This window comes from Mytilus edulis, chromosome 13, assembly GCF_963676685.1.
Source record: "Mytilus edulis chromosome 13, xbMytEdul2.2, whole genome shotgun sequence".
Taxonomy (NCBI): domain Eukaryota; kingdom Metazoa; phylum Mollusca; class Bivalvia; order Mytilida; family Mytilidae; genus Mytilus; species Mytilus edulis.
This window is the reverse complement of record NC_092356.1, coordinates 28,615,609-28,636,879: the sequence shown is the minus strand read 5'-3', so window position 1 is coordinate 28,636,879 and position 21,271 is coordinate 28,615,609. Positions and strand designations below refer to the sequence as shown.

At 30.3% G+C, this 21,271-nt stretch overlaps 1 protein-coding gene across 1 annotated transcript; it reads left to right on the top strand.

The window, feature by feature from the left end:
* Positions 1–265: 265 nt before the first annotated feature.
* On the top strand, positions 266–19,853 carry LOC139500027 (serine-rich adhesin for platelets-like). Its single transcript, XM_071288723.1, has 13 exons — positions 266–593; positions 3,838–3,935; positions 4,497–4,602; positions 5,343–5,489; positions 6,089–6,217; positions 6,892–6,967; positions 10,184–10,308; positions 10,665–10,722; positions 11,669–11,778; positions 12,975–13,772; positions 14,478–15,472; positions 15,869–15,947; positions 16,977–19,853. The coding sequence occupies exons 2-13, from the start codon at positions 3,894–3,896 to the stop codon at positions 17,009–17,011; spliced, it is 2,700 nt and encodes an 899-aa protein (XP_071144824.1). The 5' UTR covers positions 266–593; positions 3,838–3,893; the 3' UTR covers positions 17,012–19,853.
* Positions 19,854–21,271: the final 1,418 nt, after the last annotated feature.

The window sequence follows — 21,271 nt, the reverse complement described above, 5'->3', positions numbered from 1 at the left end:
TTAATTTCTCAGTCATCTATCAATATAATTACAACAACAAAATGTTAGCCTATATTAAAATTTTAATGTCAATGCATTTTTTTGTAATATATTTAATTAAATATCTATTTTTTTAAGTTTTCTTGTCGCTAAATAGTCTTCTGGTCTTCTTGTCTCTAATTAGTGAGACCCGGGATTTTTGTAGACTGGAATGCGTCCGTTAACATAAGAGTCAGACAAATAAAGGACAGGGATAGAGTCAACCAAGGGAGATAATTGTACACTTTATTGATTTTTTCCCCGGGAAATTTTCCAATCAAAGAAAACAAAAGAATAAAAGAATTTGCAAAACTGACAGGTTGATAAAATGATACATATCATTAAAAAGTAATATTGGTAAGAAAAAATACAATGTTGATTGATATGACCGTTACATTGTGCAAAATGTGGGCTTTCCACAAAGAAAAATCACCATAGGAAAGCACCTTGTTACTATTTTTAGCACATATTCTAAAACACATCCTGCATACATTATGTAAACAATAAATATTTCTGCAAATTGCCTAGTGCACATGACATACAGACATTATTTAGCAATTTTTATGAGAACCAAGGTAAGTGTTCAAGCAAAGTATAGTTTGCATATATTTAAATTCACTAAAGTTTTGACTGGAAAGATGAAAATTATCAGGATGTGGTTGCTGCCATCATAGCTCAATGGATAAGTTTTTATCCTTGCATCCATTTTAATCACAACAATGTGACGTGGTAGATAAGCAAGTAATTGTGGTGTTTGATTTAAAAGAAAAAGTAATTAGATATATGACATATATAATTAAATTGAATAAATATAATAATTTTACATTGCATGTGCATACAAATTCTGTGAGTTGCAATTCCATTAAATAGAGAAGTGGATATGTCTCAAGCTTGAATCAGCATAAACATTGTCAAATAAGTACACAAGAATATATCGTTTTAACAAAATTATTAAACATCATGTATTTTGATTTCTCCAAAAATGCTAAAATATATTTAAAGATTTTTTTCTACAACTTAGATTATTAAAGTAATAACACATCTTTATGTGGCTGGGATTGTGCAATTATATCATCATTATAATTTTTTTAGTGGAAATTACAGATTAACAGTTGTAACAATTTTCCATTTTTCTTCTAAAGTATCTAGTGTTTATATAAGTGCATTTTAGAGAAGCAATTGATCTGACATGTCACTTGAACTTTTATAACTTAATTAATATATCTCCAAAAAATCTCGATATAGATCTTTTAAAAACCAAAAACATCATTATAAACAAATTTATGTGTATAGAATTTTTAAGAAATTGCATTAAAAACAATCAAAACTGCATTTGTCCACCAGTGATGCACTTGGCCCGAGAACACAGATATTTTGTAGTGCATTTCTTTAAGACAATAAATTCAAATTAAAAAAATTTGTAAGGGTTCCACGGAACCCGGTGTCTCGCCTACTTTTTCTGTTAATCGCAGACTCAACAAAAATGAGGAAAAACATCAATAAAAATTTCCCTCACGATACTGTCTTTTGATTGAAAGAAGCTTCCAAGTTTGGTAAAAAAATCCAGGATAGTTTATGAATCTAATAAATGTTTTATAAACTTTAACTGCAGACTGTATGTAATGTTAACTGGAAGAAAAACTAAGTCCATTTATAAGTAAAATACGGAAAAAGTGAATATTTTTTTTTACAAAATTTACTTCTGAATAATATCTTATGATCAGAAATAAGCTTTTGTCTAAGTTTGGTAGAAATCCAGGATAGTTTAAGAACATTATAAAAATTTTAAAAACTTAAACCACAGAGTGAATGTTTTGTTTCTGGCAAAAAAACTAAGTCCATTTATAAGTAAAATACGGAAAAGTGGAAATTTATTTTTACAAAATTTTCTTCTTGATACTATCTTATGATCATAAACAAGCTTCTGTCCAAGTTTGGTACAAATCAAGGATAGTTTATGAAAGTTATTAAAATTTTAAAAACTTTAACCACAGAGTGAATGTAATGTTTCCTCGCAGAAAAACTAAGTCCATTTATAAGTAAAAAACGGAAAAAATGGAATTTTATTTTTACAAAATTTACTTCTGGATACTTTCTTATGATCATAAACAAGCTTCTGTCCAAGTTTGGTAGAAATTCAGTATAGTTTAAGAAAGTTATTAAAATTTCAAAAACTTTAACCACAGAGTGAATATTTGTGGACGCCGCCGACGACGCCGCCGACGACGGAATGTAGGATCGCTTAGTCTCGCTTTTTCGACTAAAGTCGAAGGCTCGACAAAAATCACACCTGCTCTTTCTCAAAAAGATTTTTTACAGTGTAGTGTACTACCAGTGAGACAAATAATATCAAAAGTATAGAAACTTCTACCAGCTCTAACTCAAAATATTGACAATTGTTTGTTAAGGGGGTGTAAAATTCAGTTTGACAGCCTCAGACGTGATAAAATTTGACCTTTTTGAACTGGACCAAATCACTACTTAACATAAAGATTCAGCACCCAAATTTTTTTTAACATGTAATTACATCCCCCTTCTTAATATTTCATGCATTTAATATCAAGAAATTAATTGGGTTAGTGTATCAAATAAAACATGCAAGTTATACACTGTTTACACTAGGAACTATATTCGTAGACAACGAAAACCAAAGGACGATAACTGTGTCCTTGGACCACTTCTACAGACATTCTATAAATTAATTTTTGACATATTTTATTTTAAGATTCAGATGGGGTTCAACTAGTTCAAAATAAACACAAAGTTTTCTACAAATCTGAAATACCAATCAAATACTTATTACTCACTTTAATAATTGGGTGAAATAAATTCAATATTACTTATTGCACCAACAAGATTTTAAGTCTTATCTATATATTTAAAATGTAAAATTGGCTAAGGTACTGAAATATATATCAGCTCTAATAAATCACCTTGGTAAAGAAGAATTAACCTCAGGATTACTATAGTTTTACCTGGCAATTCCATGGCTCAAAACCTGATATAACTTTTTTAAAACAGCTCTTCAAATTCATCACTATGAAACTATGATTTAAACATTTAAAAGAGAATAAACAAGTCATATATATGTTAATTATGATGATTATGGTAGTTTAATGTCCAGTTGCAAGTTAAATGGATATTTAGGATGAGAACTTTTTAAATAACATGTTTCAGAACTCTGTTTTGAACTAAACATGTAAATGGACACACTAGACCAGATTTTTATTCTGCTTCTTTGATGAGGTTCATAAGTGTTTTTCTGATTTGGTTCATAATTGTTTCTCGTTTCTGTTGTTTTGAAAAGGTAGATAGTTTGCTTTCCTGTTTGAATGGTTTTACACTAGTCATTTTTTGGGCCCTTTATAGCTTACAAGTATAGCTTGCTGTTTGGTGTGAGCCATTTAAAGGCTCAATGTTGAAGACCTTACTTTTACCCTAAATGGTTTACTTTAACAAATGGTGACTTGGATGGAGAGTTGCCTCATTGGCACTTAAACCACATCTTCCTATATTTAATTAGTTAACAAGGTAGTAGTCTGTAGGAAATCATATCTTCTTACTGGACACATTATTCTAAATCTTTGCCGCCCTCCAGTCTTTAAATTGCTTTAACATCTAAATGCTGTTGACCATTCATAGGTATACTAAGGTAACACCAATGCTCTTCCCAGAGCCTGTAGCAGATCATGGTAATGTGTTGCTATCTGAAGTTATTTTATTTTAAATAGCATTATGGATGTGATGCTATATATTATAGAAGGAAGATGATATTTTATGATTAGTGATAGAAAGATGATTAATTAGCATTTTTTTTAGGGATAGCTACCTGATTGACGAAATATATAAGACAGTTATGAGAAGAAAAAGAAACAATGGCAAGGAATATCACAACAGCAGTAGTTTTGATTTTAATGGTAATCTTAATAGTAAAATTTATCCTATGACCAGGTGTTTCGCAAATATAAGTGTACATCTACAATTTGATAGACAAAAAATGGAATCCAGCTTCTCCAATAAGGGAGCAGATATTTTAAGCTACAAAAACTAAGCATTTAAAGAATTTGTATTAAATTGCAGGATAACACAATAATTGAATTGTGGGATACATTTTCATTGATAATAAAGAGGTAGCCGAAATACCAAATTTATTTGTGCGTTATATGTATAATACATCTGTATGTTTTTAAGAAGTTAAAAACTTGATATCAATAGTTATTTTAATTTATTAAAAATTGGTAAAATATTTGCTGATTGATAGCAAAGCCCATATTGTACGGTACAAAACCAGTTTACAATTGTCAAAGGAGAGCAACCAGTGCTAAAAGTACACAATATCTGAGAATTAAATCAATTATTGGCAAATAGACTACTACTTTTAAAAAGCATATTTCTATTAATAGAATTATGGTCATTATTAATATTGTCACAATACACATCTATCTTTTAATAAAATGAAATTGCACATTTTCTTTCAGCTTTTTGTTGTTAGAGTTGGTGGAATTCCTTGTAAAGACGGTCAAGTACAGCGAATAAATAATACTGGCAATAAAATCTGTTGTTATACAACTGTTTGTGCAGAAAGTAAGCATCGTTTTCATTATGCTTAGTTTCTTTTTGTTACCTATTCTGACATCTTTTAAACTGAATTTTACTGTTCGTATTACTGTGTGTTTCTTCATTCTACATTGGCTAGAGTTATAGGGAGAGGTTTGAGATCTCACAAAACATGTTTAACGCCGCCACATTTTTGCTCCTGTCCAAAATCAAGAGCCTCTAGCCTTTGTTAGTCATGCATAAATGGTTCATTTATATGTTTTGGAGTTAAGTATGAAGTGAAAATGGAAACTAGTACACATTTTTATTTAGGGGCCAGCTGAGGACCACCTCAAGGGTGTGGGATTTTCTTGCAGGTTGAAGACCCATTGGTGACCTTTCAGCTGTTATCTGCTGTTTGGTCGGGCTGTTGTCTCTTTGACATATTCCCCATTTCCATACTCAAATTTTATTCAATTATTTTAGCAAACAAGTAACAGAATTATTGAATAACTAGAAAATGACCAGAAACGATAGATAGATAAGATCTCTAAATAAGTAAAATAATGCATATTTTTACCAGTTGAGCCATCCAGGTTATGTTGGGGCAAATGCAAAATCAAAACAATTTTTATTGTCCAAAATGGTGATATAATAGCATTTTGATATATTATGTAATTGACGGTAAAAATAAAGCTATAAACCTGAACCAGTAGAAATAATGACCGAATGATGACCCCAAATTTTTATTAGTTACACAATATTTGAAACTTTTTTTCTGTTTTTAGGTAAGCAGTTTGTATTTTGCACATACAATGATGGATATGATACTTGTAAGAATTGTCCATCTGGGAAGTACACCAAAGATACAATAAAAACATCAGAGTGGTTTGAACATATTGATATCTGTGTTACCAAGCCAACCTGTGCAGAAAGTAAGTTTGGAATAATTCTGAAGTATATCAGATTTCAATTCTTATAAAAAATATTCTGTAGAATCTTACACTTGAATAAGTTCATGACTAAAAGATTCCACCGAATAATAAGATTTCCAGTTTATTTGATTTAGTCAGAGGTGGTTTTCAATCATACCTAAGGCTGTCGGGGATTTCAAAGTATTGAATTTTTCCTAGATGTTATTCTTCTTTATCACCTATTCCATTATGATTTCAATTAATAAAACATTCGAAAAAATAGAAAATAACTATTAAATGTAAGAGTTTTCTGCACTTTTTCAGCAAGTTTTTTGACGGAAATGCAATCTATTAAAAGAATTTAGTTAGACAAATAATTAGTGCAATATAGCATCATATTTTTTTAACCTCTCACTCAACATGGGAAGGAAGTGATGATGCCCCTAAACGCACATTTGATGTTTACTTAAATCAAAGTTTTTGGCGGAAATGCAACAAACTTGAAATGGTCTATTGATCCTGATATTATGTATATTATATAGGTTTGATAAATTATTTAATTTAATTTAGTGAAATTAATGCATAGCTCTTTACCTCTGAACAATTACTATTTTTTGCAGTTGACACCACCTGGATTAACGGAGAGTGTTTGTGTAACAAGTTCAATGGTTACTATGGTAATGACATAAACAACTGCCAGCTTGACACGAAGCATTGCAAGGAGGCTGGTTATGAACTGGATAATGATGGTAAATTTATTTCAGTCTGTCTTTGTTTATGGATAAAAATTATAGATTATCATTGGTCATCTAAACGAGATTGATTTTCTTGCTTCAGTTGGTACGGGGAAAGTGAGTAAAGCAATCTAGTTGAGATGACCAATGATATCTGTTTATCTCTATTTTACCTATGATGATGTTGTTAATTTCATTGACAACAGCAAGTGCTCAGAGCCTGCCTTAGTTTCTAGCGATAAATTTTCATATCACTCTACAGTGCTGAGAAAGGAAATTATCAGTCAGTAATAATCAAAGGAAAATTTCATAAAATAGCAACAATGGTAGTTATTAAAATCTTCACAAAGAGTATTAGCAAGGTGTAAAATGTTGACAAATACAATGCTAGAACTTCCGAACTTTTATACTTTGAAGAGGACCTATAAGACACATTCAAAAACATTCAAAAGGCAGCCATTTTGATTTTATTGAGTGGAAATAATACAAACAGTTTCACATTAAGTGTAGAGATACTTAATTTTATAATGGTATTATTTTATTTCCTAGCAAGCAACACCATAAAAAATTTCACAAATGTGATGCACAATTAAAAAACAACTGACCATGCCATGTTTCTGAAATGTAAGGTACTAAAATGTTAAAGTACACAATAGTTACTAATTCTAAATATTTATTAAAATTTACAGGTAATTGTGTTGAATGTGAAAAAGAACATTATAAACCAGAAAATGACGGATATGGAGTGTGTCGTGTAAAAACTCGGTAAGTTAATTAAGAGTAACATTTTGAAATTTTAAAGCTTCATTTTGACTTTAAATGAAAATACAAATCACATTATTATTATTATATTTTCTTTTTTAAAAGGTGAAATTGCTATACAAATACATCCCCAAAAAAAATATGTCGAGAGAGAAAACTTGCACTTGAATTTTTTTCATGGTGTAGGCACATGCTATATATTTCAAGGATGGATTTTATTCAAAGGAATAATCACTGATGATAAATTTAAATAATTTTATTATATACTGAGACTTTTTCTTCTGAATTATTATTTTATTTCTGTTTAACCTGTCTTTTCAGTTAGTAGATAAAATGGGTTAAACTGTTGGTAAGTTGGGTTTATAGGGGAGATAACTCATATATACTCTAAAATAACTTTATACAGCTTGCTAACATTAGTTTCTTCTACCAAAATGGGGTATAACTCCAATCTTATTAACTAACATACTACTAACTTTAACAAATATTTGGTTTACAGGGGAGATAAATCATATATGGGTCATTTTCAAAAAATGTCGAATTTTCAGTACACCCATGCTAAAAGTTTTATTTCTAATGGAAATTTCAGTTGTAATGGTTTAAATGAAAGCTTGTCGGATTTGTGATTCAGAACATTAATAATAAACAAACCTTACATCTATTTTGATAAGATTAAACTGCATTTAAGGCCGATTTTGGGGGTATTTGTGTGCGTACATTGTCAGAAAAACACATTTCAAATGATTTTTTTCCGATTTTCTGATCGCCTTGATATCTGCAAAAGAGACATTTTAAGAACGTTAATTATAATTCTAACGAAAAATCGTAGCTTCTTTATCATTGTATGTAACAGATTATCTACAAACTAAATTCAATCAGCGTACAGGAGGTTCATGTCTATCCTGTTACCGCTACTTAAATCAGTCGTTAAATTATTCTCCCTATGAATATTGAATCAGTCAGTGTTGATTTTAAAAATGCAAAGTAATCTTTACATTTAAAACGCCTCGTTTCTTGAACGACAGTGTAGAGAAAAGAAATTTCAAGACATTTAGTGATTAAAATAGAGCGTACTTTTTTTCATGTCTATGCTGTTACCGACCATTTTGATTAATTACACTAACAGTATGGTTGTAAAAAGTGCAATAACGTGTTGGAAACCAAATTCACAATAGAAAACCATAATCACTTCACCAAAGGGAGTAGTTATTTCACAACAGCAATCAAAAACGAAGAAATTTGTCTATCCTGTTACTATGGTTGCTATGGTTACAGTAACAGGATAGACAATTATAGACAAACACGTCGTTAATTTTTTTATCTTAACATGTAGGTGGAAAACGAATGAAATATTTCATTGTTTGAACTCATCTTAAGGTTATAACGTCTTAATCTTCCCAATTAAGCATTTGCAGGTGCAATACTGATATCGGTAACAGGATAGACTTTTATATAGTGATATATCAGAAACGTACGTTCCTGTTACCAACGAAATAAAGAGAAAAGTAAATTAACTTATGAGGGATTTACTTGATGTTGGGTTTATTCGAAAGGGTGGAAAAAGGCCAAACAATATAAATTGCTATCTTAGACTTGCATTACTGGTGGTAATTTTTACAACCTTTGAAAACCAATTTTTAGAGCCATTTTTCAGTACAACCTAGAAAATTGGCAAATAATCTATTATTTTACAGAATGAATATATATAGAAGTTTATTCTCTTGAAAACCATCTAATTGGTAACGTTAAACAAGCTTAACATTTTATCTAAACCTTTTCTTAATAACCCAAAATTTCTTTTGAAAATGGTAACAGGATAAACAAAATATTGTACCACCGATCAAAAAATGTTTCAAGATATTCTTGTATGACATCATTAAGATTGCATCTTTTAATATGTTGTTCTTAAAGTACTGTTTGTTTTGATTTGCTTATGTAGAGGGTTGTTTGAATAAGTAACTTTTAATAAATTTTTCAATTTCAAAATTCGACATTTTTTGAAAATGACCCATATACTAAAATAACCTTTTACAGCTTGGATACAATTAGTTTCTTTTGCCAATATATGAAATAATACTAAGGTTATTAACTAAAATATAACTAAGTGTTGCTCAAGTTGGGCTAATAGGGGAGATAACCCATATATACTCTAAAAAACCTTTTATGGCTTGCCTTAATACAACTATTTTCCTCTGTTTATATACGAAATACATCAGGCTTATTTCTTAACTTAAACATATTACTGAACTAACATAATATTCATAACTTAAAAAAGTGTTGAGTGATTTTGGTTTATAGGGAAGATCATCAGATATATATATATACTGTAAATTCAGATATAATTGTGTGCATTTATTATTGTGATTATGTCATTTTAGACTAAAATGCAAGAACTTTTAATTATTGCAATTATAGCTCTGTCGTATGTTAGCAAAACACAATGTAATAAAAACATCGCAATAATTTCTGAATTTACAGAACTAATATAACTTCATACAGCTTGCAAACAGTTAGTTTCTTCCGCCAATATAAAAAATAACACTGTTTATAGGGGAGATAACTAAAATAACCTTTTACTGCTTGCTTATAACTAGTTTATTCTGTTAATCTACAAAGCTTATTAACTTACATATTACTTAACTTAAACAAGTGTTTATATTACATCATAATTAAATTCTTTAGAATGTGGCTAGAAATCAGATTTCATATTAACAATTTTCTAATTCTTACATGATTTATCTTTTTCATGACCTATTGATTATTTTCATTTAATCAATGTGTGGTTCGTTTGATCTTAGTTCTTGATTGATCAAATTGTCTTGCTTTCCCTTGAATTACCTATTGTGACGGCAAATAAAAAGGTGACTTTGCCTGATGATGTCACATAAAAGAGAAATATTTGATTGCAGATCATTCGAAAGGGAGGATCTAATTTGTCTGCATATTGTTTAAAAATCAATAGAGAAACAGAATCCACCACTAATATTTAACAACTCTCAACAATTAAATTTTAAATATTTAAAAAAAATTTCAACAATATAATTTTAAATAGTTGAAATCTTAAAACAAGCCTGATAATTAGAAATTTTAATTTTCAGTTTCTTTTGTGGAGAAATATTGTATTTTTTTGAACCAGTGTTTGAATCTTGAATTTGATAACTGTTTGAATGAGTTAAAAAAAATAAAAAAGTATAACTAATTTTTGCTTTTTAACTTTAGGTGTACACGTCATCAAGTAGAGGCTCATCCAGGATCATCAAAGGCAGATAGGAAGTGTCGTCCTAGAACAGCCAAGGACGGTCCTCCGCCCACTCCCCCACCCACCACAGATCAGACTGATCATGGTAAGGAAAATCTCCCTACTGGATAAAGAAAGATCACTGAAATGCCTTCACAATATAGTCAAAGACAATACATGTAAATTCTCAAACAAGGAAAAAAAAATAGAAAATAATTGTTTTAGGTTAATTAATCACTGACAAGTAGTTTTTTTTTCATCACACTCTCTTAGCTAGAAAATATCATTGACTATTGAAAATCAATAAATGGGATCCGTAATTGATAGGAGTATTGTTATTTTTAAAAAGAGCATTAAACTTCTGAATTGACAGCAATCTTGAATGTAGACATATAAAGTTTGATGGCAAGTCTGATTTTTCAATGTTTGTTGAGTTAATACCATATTACTTATATATTACAGGAGCCAATGGTACCAGACTAGGGGGAGATGGTGATGGGTTACACCATATGTATATCTGGTAAGGAAACTACTACATTTTTGTATTTGATTTTTATGGTGGGTAGTAGAAGGGGGCTAGGATGAAATTTATGAAAAAAGGCAGGACAGGAGTTTTGAGTTTTAAAAGCAAAGACAGGATGAGCAAAAAAAATGCAGTATGACAATTTATGTAAAAAAAAGTCAGGATAAACTAATAAAAAACAAGAATGTGTCCCAAGTACACAGATGCCCCATCCACACTATCATTTTCTATGTTCAGTGGACCGTGAAAATGGGATAAAATCTCTAATTTGGCATAAGAATTAGAAAGATCATATCATAGGGAACATGTTGACTAAGTTTCAAGTTGATTGGACTTCCAACTTCATCAAAAACTACCTCGACCAAACACTTTAACCTGAAGCGGGACGAATGGATGAACGGACGAATAAACGAAAAGACAAACAAAGCAAGATCTACAAACACATCACCATCACCAAAACACAATTTTGTCATGTGTCCTTTGTTTAATATTCAATAGACCAAGGTGAGCGACACAGGCTCTTTAGAGCCTCTAGTTTTGTATATTTTCCATATATTAAGTTAATATAATAGTACTTTATTAAAGGTTGTCAACCTGACTGTTTACAAAAGATTTTGGGTGTGACTCATTGTTAAAAGCAGAACTGTGTCCTGCAATCTTTAAAATTGAGAATGGTATTGGGAAATATGTCAAAGAGACAACAGCAGAGGGCCACTGATGGGTCTTCAACACAGCGAGAAAATCCTGCACCCGGAGGTGGTCCTCAGCTGGCATATATATAAAACTGTGTACTAGTTCAGTGAAAATGGACGTCAAACATAACTCCAAAACATATAAATGAAATTAAATTAAAAACATACGAGATTATTATAATTGTAGTTGTATATACCAAATAAAAAATTCTGAATATGATGTAATACATTTGTACATGTTTTGATTTTAGGTTGATAGGTGTAATACTCTCTTCACTGCTTATCTTGTCTGTGTCGGCCATATTGATTTATGTGTTCAGAAAGAAATGGTGCTGTGCTACTTTTATTAAAATGTTTAAAGGTTAGTAAAAGACATCTATGTTTACAGGTTAGTAAAATATGTCCATGTCTAAAGGTTAGTAAAATACATCCATGTTTAAAGATTAGTAAATTATAAGTCCAATGTCTAAATAAAGGTTAGTGAAATATGTCATTGTTTAATGATAAGTAAAATACATCCATTAGGGAGGGTCCTGATCCCAAAATCTCAGGCTTAAAAACACGAAATCCAGGCCTTAAAAACACGAAATCCTGAGGTCCCGAATTGGAAAAAAGAATTTCCAGATCCAGAAAGGGTCAATCCCGAAATCCCGAGCTTAAAAACACCCAATCCCTGAGTCCTGATTTAGGTCCTATGTCTAAAGATTAGTAAAAGACATCCATGTTTAAAGATTAGTAAATTATAAGTCCATGTCTAAATAAAGGTTAGTAAAATATGTCAATGTTTAAAGATTAGTAAAATACATCAATGTCTAATGGTTAAAAAAAGACATCCATGTTTAAATATTAGTAAAATGGGTCAATGTCTAAAGGTTAGTAAAAGACATCCATGTTTAAAGGTTAAAAAAATATTGTGTTTGAGTTCAATGTTAAATTGCAGAAAAAAACAATATTATATTCATAGTGTAGGAAAATACAAAATATATTTGTACTTGCTAAGGAACAGGAGAACTCTGTTTCTAAAGCTTGTCAAGTAAATTTTATATTTTCCTACACTGTACGAATATTGTATATGTAGAACGAAAACTTTTGCAGCATGTATTGTAATGTGGAGGTCTGAATAGTTTTGCACACATATTATATCAAACTTTTTTTTGAAGTATCATTTCAATGTACCATGTAGAAACATTGGCGGATTTAGTGGGGGGGGGGGGTTCCGGGGGTTGGGACCCCCCTTTTTAAAATGGCTGGATCTGCCCCTGAGAAACATAGTTTTAAACATTTTTTATATGTGATGAAAGCAAAATAAGTGAAAACTATTTTAATTAATAAATTTACTTTTTAGATACAGAGTATGTATAAACAAATCTTAGAATTTTATGTTGATTGGAAATTTACAAAACATAAGAGATTAGCTATTCTTCAAACAGAAACTATTTCTCAAACAAAGGAAGTGATACATGTATTCACAAAAATAAAAGGAACTATAGTTAAAAAAATAGTTTTGTTTCAATTTTATATATTTACCAAATAATTTTAAGTATTTTAAACTTTCAGTTGGTAGACGCTATACCCCTGTCCCTCCAGTTGAGAATGGTAGTGAAAGAGGACAATCTGTTACTCGTAATTCTCGTGAAGAAGATCACGAACTTACAAGTATAACAAACATTGACTCAAGTTTGGACAGTAGCAAGTCGAGCTCAAATTCATCTAAGGATCATGAAGCCACATGTGCTAAATATAGAATTACGGAAGTTATTGTTGAAATGGACGAAAATGAGACTGGTGTCAAGACATTAGCTTTGGAACCAAAAGGGGATGAAGAAACAGTGGTCAAATCTCTCTCTGATGATCTAGATGCTGGACAAACAAATCAAGCAGCAGATTTAGATTCAACCAGTTTAAAAGCAAGATATGATGAAAAAGATCCTGACAAAGGTCAAGGTCAAGACAAAGGTCAAGGTAAAGGTGAACTTGATTCAGAATTGACAGATGTAAAGCAATTGTCTTGTGAAGATCTGCTTATGAGTGCGACTCCCAGCGACGATGCTATTGACAGCATAACTAAAGTGAAGAAACATTTGCCTGCAGATGAAAAAGATTTGAGTATAACCAAAGTTAAGAGAATGAATGAAAATGAAAGAAGAGCTAGAAGTGGAAGTAGAACACCGAAAAGCTACCACAAAATGAGAGGATATTTAGATAAATCTAAAAAAGGGTACTCAGTGGATCTGAATTGGCTTAAATTCAGGAAGAAAAATACACAAGAGACAAGTTTTAGCTTGCCAACTACTCCTAAAAAATCAAATTTGTTTGGTGCTACGTCTAAAGAGTCTGATAGACCAACTTTGAAAGGTATTCCTTACTTAAAAAAAGTAGATATTTGATTTTCTAAAATAAGTTTTAAAAGGAGATTTGGAATGAATGCAAATGAGACAAGTATTCACTAGAGGTTATTTTTTTAATTTTTTTTTTAATCCAGCTTTCTATAAATAATGAGCTAAACTACTATTAATTCAGAAATAATGTCATGCATTTATTATTGCAATTTTTGAAGATTGGACAAACATTTAAGATTGGTTATTGCAAAAATTGATAGAAAATGATAATTTTCACTTTAAATTATTTTAATTTGTTGTCTGATCAGTCAACAACAACAAAATGAACATTGATAAACAAACAAAAATAAAATGAAAAACCATCTTCATAAGCAAGTTATTGTACAAAAAAGAGGTGACAGATGCTTATGGGACATTCAAGACAAAAGTTAAAGAGAAAATGACAACTCCATGGCAAAAAGATAAAGTCCAAAACTACCATTACATAAAAAAATGTAGACTGAGAAATACTCACTATTTAAGTATAAATAATGAATAACCATACATTCTAGGGGACATTCAACACTCAAAAATAAAGGGAAAATAACAATTCCATGGCAAAAAGAAAAAAAGACAATAAAATGTAAAAAATAAGACTTAGCAATACTCACTATATAAGTATAAACTATATAAGTAATCATATATTCCTTTTAGAAAACTATTTAAATTTATCTATTGATAGTTGAACCATTTTCAAGAAGGAGTTCACCTCGTAACTCACAACTAGAAAGTGGAAATGAAATGGCGTCTGCAGGTGCTGATGATAGCTTCAGAACAGTTCCGTCAGGAATTTCCTTTCCAATGTTTAGTGACAGCATCGGAATGTCTCATCCTATGTTCAGCGATAGCACTGGACTGTCACATCCTATGTTCAGTGACAGCGTTGGAATGTCACATCCGTTATTCAGCGATAGTGCTGGAATGTCACATCCTTTATTCAGTGATAGCACTGGATTTTATAGCTGTGACGAAGAGGGTATCATTGCGGACCCATTAAATGCTTCCCAACAACACCAGCAACAGAGAAGGAATAACAGAGCTACTTTGCTGCCAAATGTATTCATTGTTGAAGGTGACTTAGACAATGGGAAAGATAGTAACGGTAGAGTAAGGTCCTTGCCAATCATTTCTCAGGAAAGTCAGGAAGATTTGGAGAATGGAAATGTTACATATTGGCAACAGCTTGCACTGCACGGTCTTGAAACTGGTGCAAGACCTAAGGATGAAGGTCATAATATCATACACCCATCCGTCCATTTGTCCCAGAGGCAAAATGCAATAACATATACCTCACAAAGTAATGAAGAAGTTCATACGAGCATAGGAAGAGCAGAAGGCAATGATGTAATACAGGTACCAGTTGAGTGTGCTGTTATCGAGACAGGGGAGCAGATCTCATTTGATCCTCTCAGTACACTCGATGCTAATTCCATTATGAATGAGACTCAGGAATCGATAACTCCTTCAAATCCACTGATAAGCATTCCAAGACCACATGAGGTTTTACCACCTCCAGAACCAGTGTTTGACGACACAATGGTGGCAGGGCCTTCTTCAGGAAGTAGTGAAGAGGCCATCAGTGAGGGAGGTGCTAGTGAAGGGGCTACCAGTGAGGGGGCAGCTAGCGAAGGATCAGCAGCAAGTGTTGTTATGCCTTTGTTAGAAAGAAAGGAAGAGGTATTGATAACATATTTGTATTTTATTAAATATTAAAATAAATATAGATATTTAAAAATTTCAACTTTTAAAACATCCAAGGGTGGAGATCGCCTTATGGAGAAAATATTCTTGAAGGAGATTTAAGGTAGAACCCATCACACATTGTTTTCATATTGTTTCATCTATCTTTTTCAATCAAATATTCATATTTAAATATTGTTATTACCATCAACATTAAAATAAATGTACTGATAATACTTTTAAAAGAAAGAACAATAGGAGGTAACAAATATATTTGACAGTTCAACAAAAAGTAAAATCACAAAAATACTAAACCACACTAACTTCATGCGTTATTTTCAGTCAAAGATTTTTTTAGGTACCTTAATTAATTAAACTTTATCCTTTTTTCAGGGATCATCAAGTACAGGCAGTGGTAGTTCCAGAAAAAGAACTTTATCAAGAAGTTTATCAATGGAAGAAGAAAATAAGGGTATATTTTAATTTATATGCAGCATGATACTTTTACTTTCAATTGAGTTTTTTATTTGTAGAGGAATCCAGAGTAACTTAAGAAAACTACCTCCCTTACAATCTTTTGATGTTTAAAGGAAAGACATATATATTGGAATACGCTTTGATTGATGTGTCTATTTTTTTTATTTTTTTGCTAATATGTATTTTAAAATGTGAATAAAAGAAGATGTGGTATATCTGTCAATGAGACAGAAACCCAATGAAGAAAATAGATAAAAGTCATCTAAAGGGCAGCATATAGGGGGAGGGTAGGAGGGGTCCTGATCCCGAAATCCCGGGCTTAAATACTAGAAATCCTGAGGTCCCGATATTAAATAAATTTAAATCCCGACATCCCGAAATTGGAAAAAAGAATTCCCGGATCCCGAAAGGGTCAATCCCGAAATCCCGAGCTTAAAAACATCCGATCCCGGAGTCCTGATAAAGGTCCTATCCCCCCTCATATAGTCTTCCCAAAACATGTATGTCCATACAATATATCAAGCTTTTAACCTAAAGCTTGTAGATTTTAAATACATTACATATAAAAGAATACTGTAAATTCAGAATTTAATTTTTTGAAGAATAGATCGAAACGCATGATTAAGTATTGTTATTTCAGAATACTATGCACAAAAACATGGGTCAGATTCTGAATGCGTGTTATAATGATTCAGATACACACTCAGTCGATTAAAAAAAAAACTTATAATAATTTCTGAATTTACAATTTATAATTCATTGATTATAACCTCATCATAATCAACTACTATAAATTCAGAAATTATTGCTATGTTTTTATTATTGCGAAAAATTCGACAGGGTAATAATCGCAATAATTTAAAGTTGCGTTTTGATTTTTTTCTATGAATCAAACAGGATTTTTTTCAATAGTGCAAAAAATAAATTGCTTAAAATTTAGACTATAATGACAAAATCAAAGTAATAAATGTACGCATTAATTTCTGAATTTTCACTATTGAGATGATTATGTTTATTTTTACAGATTCTTCAAGCTCAACAGAAAAGTCTATGGGATAGAGGTACAATCTCATCAGAATAGTCAAAAGAAAATATCAAAGGACAGAATTTTTTGGAGAAGAGGTTGAAAATGTCTTCCAATTCACCTAAATCATCAAGGCTCATTACATTCAAATATATCAACATTTGGCGAGAGTTTAGAAAATTGTGTTCTTTTTCGTCAGTATTTGTAAGAATTATTTTAAAATGACGATCTCATGCAATCATTTAATTTAGCGGAGTTTGAACTTTTATGATTTTTAAAGAATGTGTATTAGTCCAATAAATACAAAAATAAAATGCTTAAGATTTTTTTATACGACGTATATTGGTATGACGTTGTCGTCGTCGTCCGAAGACACATTGGTTTTCGCACTATAACTTATTTTAAGGAAATAGAAATCTATGAAATTTAAACACAAGGTTTATGACCACAAAAGGAAGGTTGGGATTGATTTTGGGAGTTTTAATCCCAACAGTTTAGGAATTAGGAGCCCAAACAGTCCAAAATTAAACTTCGTTTGATTTCATCAAGAATTGAATAATTGGGGTTCTTTGATATGCCGAATCTAACTGTGTATGTAGATTCTTAATTTTTGGTCCTGTTTTCAAATTGGTCAACATGAAGGTCCAAAGGGTCCAAAATTAAACTTAGTTTGATTTTAACAAAAATTTAATTCTTAGGGTTGTTTGATATGCTGAATCTAAACATGTACTTAGATTTTTGATTATGGGCCCAGTTTTCAAGTTGGTCCAAATCAGGGTCCAAAATTAAACTTTGTTTGAATTCAACAAAAATTGAATTCTTGGGATCCTTTGATATGCTGAATCTAAACATGTACTTAGATTTTTGATTATGAGCCCAGTTTTCAAGTTGGTCCAAATCGGGGTCCAAAATTAAATTTTGTTAGATTTCAACAAAAATTGAATCCTTGGGGTTCTTTGATATGCTGAATCTAAAAATGTATTAAGATTTTTGCTTATGGGGCCAGTTTTCAAGTTGGTCCAAATCGGGGTCCAAAATTAAACTTTGTTTGATTTCAACAAAAATTGAAAATATGGGGTTCTTTGATATATGCTGAATCTAACCATGTATTTAGATTTTTTGATATTGGACCATAATAGGTAAATGTCCAATTTAAAATTTTTAATTTTTTAAGTTTCAGTTCTTAGACCACATTCATTCTTTGTCAATCCACATTCAGAACTGTATCAAGCTTAAATGTTGTGTCCATACTTGCCCCAACTGTTCAGGGTTCGAACTCTGCGGTCGTATAAAGCTGCGTCCTGCGGAACATCTGGTTTTCAAAGTTTTGCTTTTATGCTTTTTCAGAATTTATTTCAATCAGATTTTACTCAAAGCAGACAAAGTTGTAATAAATGATATGTATGTGCTAAACATCAGAAGAAATGACTTTAATTAAAGCAGAGATATGATATGAAAGCTTTAAATGTAAATTCAAAAGGTGCAATATTTATTATTTATTTAGTAATTGTAAATTTTATATGTATTAATTTGTGGTTAAAATTGAACATTAATGTGTTATTCTGTAATTTATATATTTCCAGAAAAACATGGTTGAAAAAGCATTTACAAGCCTATTCTTAGATATTGTTTAGTCTGTAACATGTCTACCAATCCATTTGTCAACTAGATGATTTATTAAAAGTTTCTCCAAACTTATTTCAGTATCCCATATTTGAGTGCTATGTAAAATTGTACTATTTTATTTCAATAATTTTTCAATTATGAATAATGTTTAAACTAAATAAGTTTCAGAAATGGTATTGGACTTCACAAATTAAAAAGCTTTTTGAAAAGCTAATATTTGAACTGGTAATGAGATGATGACTGTTTCAGACATTTAATAATTCTATACTTTGCATTTGTAAGCTTATTAGTTATTCCCTAAAAGAAAAATACACTTATTGTTTAAGTGTTTTGTATTTTATTTTATTTGCATTTTTTACTTTTCAAAATGTTAACTATGTTCTAAGTCCTTATTATGTATAATTCTTGTATAATAACACAAAATTCTATGGAACTGCAGTTTAGAACCATGAGTGAGATGTAAAGAAAGATAAATTTTTGATTTCATAATTTATTATAAATAGAGAAATTTTGTGGTAATTGATAAATAAATAAATAATATGAAATTAACTGCAAATAATTTTAAAGAAAATATTTCCTGTTTATTTATTCATGTTGTTTATTCACACCTATAGAATAACAAGTGGTCAGTATTTGTTGTCAGAAGTAAAATTTTGAAAAGGCCACAATTTGAACCAAGATCTTGATTTTTGTATAAATTTTAATGTTACATTCATGAACGGCAGCCATTGTCAAGAAATACATTTAGCCTTGGACATGTTAAATCTATTTTTTTCTTAGAGGCAGCAACCTTACCAACATTGAAAATTGTAATTTTCTCTTTTTCCAATTTCTCCTTTTCAGAATTTAAAGCACATTGGTAATTTCATTGTTCGTACACCAAAATGAAGACAATATTATGTCATTTGTTGAATTTTCATTATTAAGAATGTTTTAAACCAATCACAAAATTTTGGAGTACACTTTTCAAAATATTACTTAAAATGCATCAGATTTTGAAACGCAAATTCATAAGAGAAATTTATCTTCGATAGTCTATTTGCCAACTACTAATTTGATTCTTTTATTACGCACTTTTAACTCAAATTGTTACAGTTCCCTATGTCAATCGTAGACTGGTTCTATATTGGACAAAATTGGCTTCTACCAAAGCAATGAATGATAATTTAAATGTAAATATGATGTATCAATGTTTTATTAAATTTTTAGGGGAAATAACTAAAGGTATCAAAAGTTTTCAGCTTATCAAAAGATAAACTTGTCTCAACAGATTTGTAAAATTAAAAGGTTACACATATAATGTACATTCAAATTTTCTGTTTCCACTCCATTGTCCATGAAAATTTATGGTTCCTCCCAAGGGAGATAACTAAGAATGGATCTCATTAAATCCTCCCAAGGGAGACAACTAAGAAATTTTCTCTTTCCACTCCATTGTCCATGAAAATTTATGGTTCCTCCCAAGGGAGATAACTAAGAAATGGATCTCATTAAATCCTCCCAAAGGAGACAACTAAGAAATGGATCTAATTAACTACAGGCCTGGGTCAATTACAGGAAATATCAAATAGACTATTAAAGAGCTAAATTTCTATGAAACACTAAAATTGATGCACATTTGTTTGACTACTTAATGAAGCAAAATAAGAAATTTTATCAATTTTGAATGTTGGCATATAATATCACGTTGTTGCTTTTAAAATATTATGTCTGATTGATTTTGGAATTATCACTCAAATCTTAATTAACTGTTTTTGCTCAAGATTTTTTTTAATGTTTTAAATTAAGAGTCAAAACTAGATCAGCAAAAATATAATGATTGACTTGGTTTACTTTATAATTTTTACTAATACTGACTTAACCTACAATCATTCAACTTGTGTATTGTTGCATTTATGTTCAACGCTTCAAATTTTTATATAAAAACAGGTCACTGTGACCTAATGTCACAAATTGCAAACTTTTATTAACATTTAGATTTCTAATTCTCATTCAAAATTACCAATATTCTTCTTCTGTCCCTCTTGTCTAGGAGCACTCATATTAGACAGATAAATTAAATTAAAAGTAAAATATTAATATAACTTAGTTTCATATGGGGCTGTTTCTAAAACAACAATCATTTTCAGTGTTATGATTTGAATGATAATTCTAAAGTCAGTGACTTGTTTAAACCATATAAAATATGGAAAATTAGCAATTGGATTTTATATATTTTTTGTGTTTAAACACAAACAGCAGCACAAGTCAATACAGACTCTAAATGGAAACTTTTACAAGAATTTTATTGTGTTTTTATATTTTCTGAGAGCATTTTATTGAATGGAGTAGAATTATACCACCAACATACCAACATAGTGAAAATTGTCACGATATGTGTGTTGTTAATGTCATAGACAAACTATTTACATGCAAAGTTGTTAAAAATAGATTTTTGGGCATTTTGATCTCAAAGATTTAAAATTTCGAATTGATGTATTTTATTGCAAAGATTAAATTTTGAATTGATGTTTTTGATTTCAAAGATTTAAAATTTCGAATTGATGTATTTGATCTCAAAGATTTAAAATTTTGAAATGATGTATTTGGAATTTTTATATAATTCTATGATAATTATGTTAATATTTTCAACAATCAAGTGCCTTTTGAGTAAACCTCTTTTTTATTTG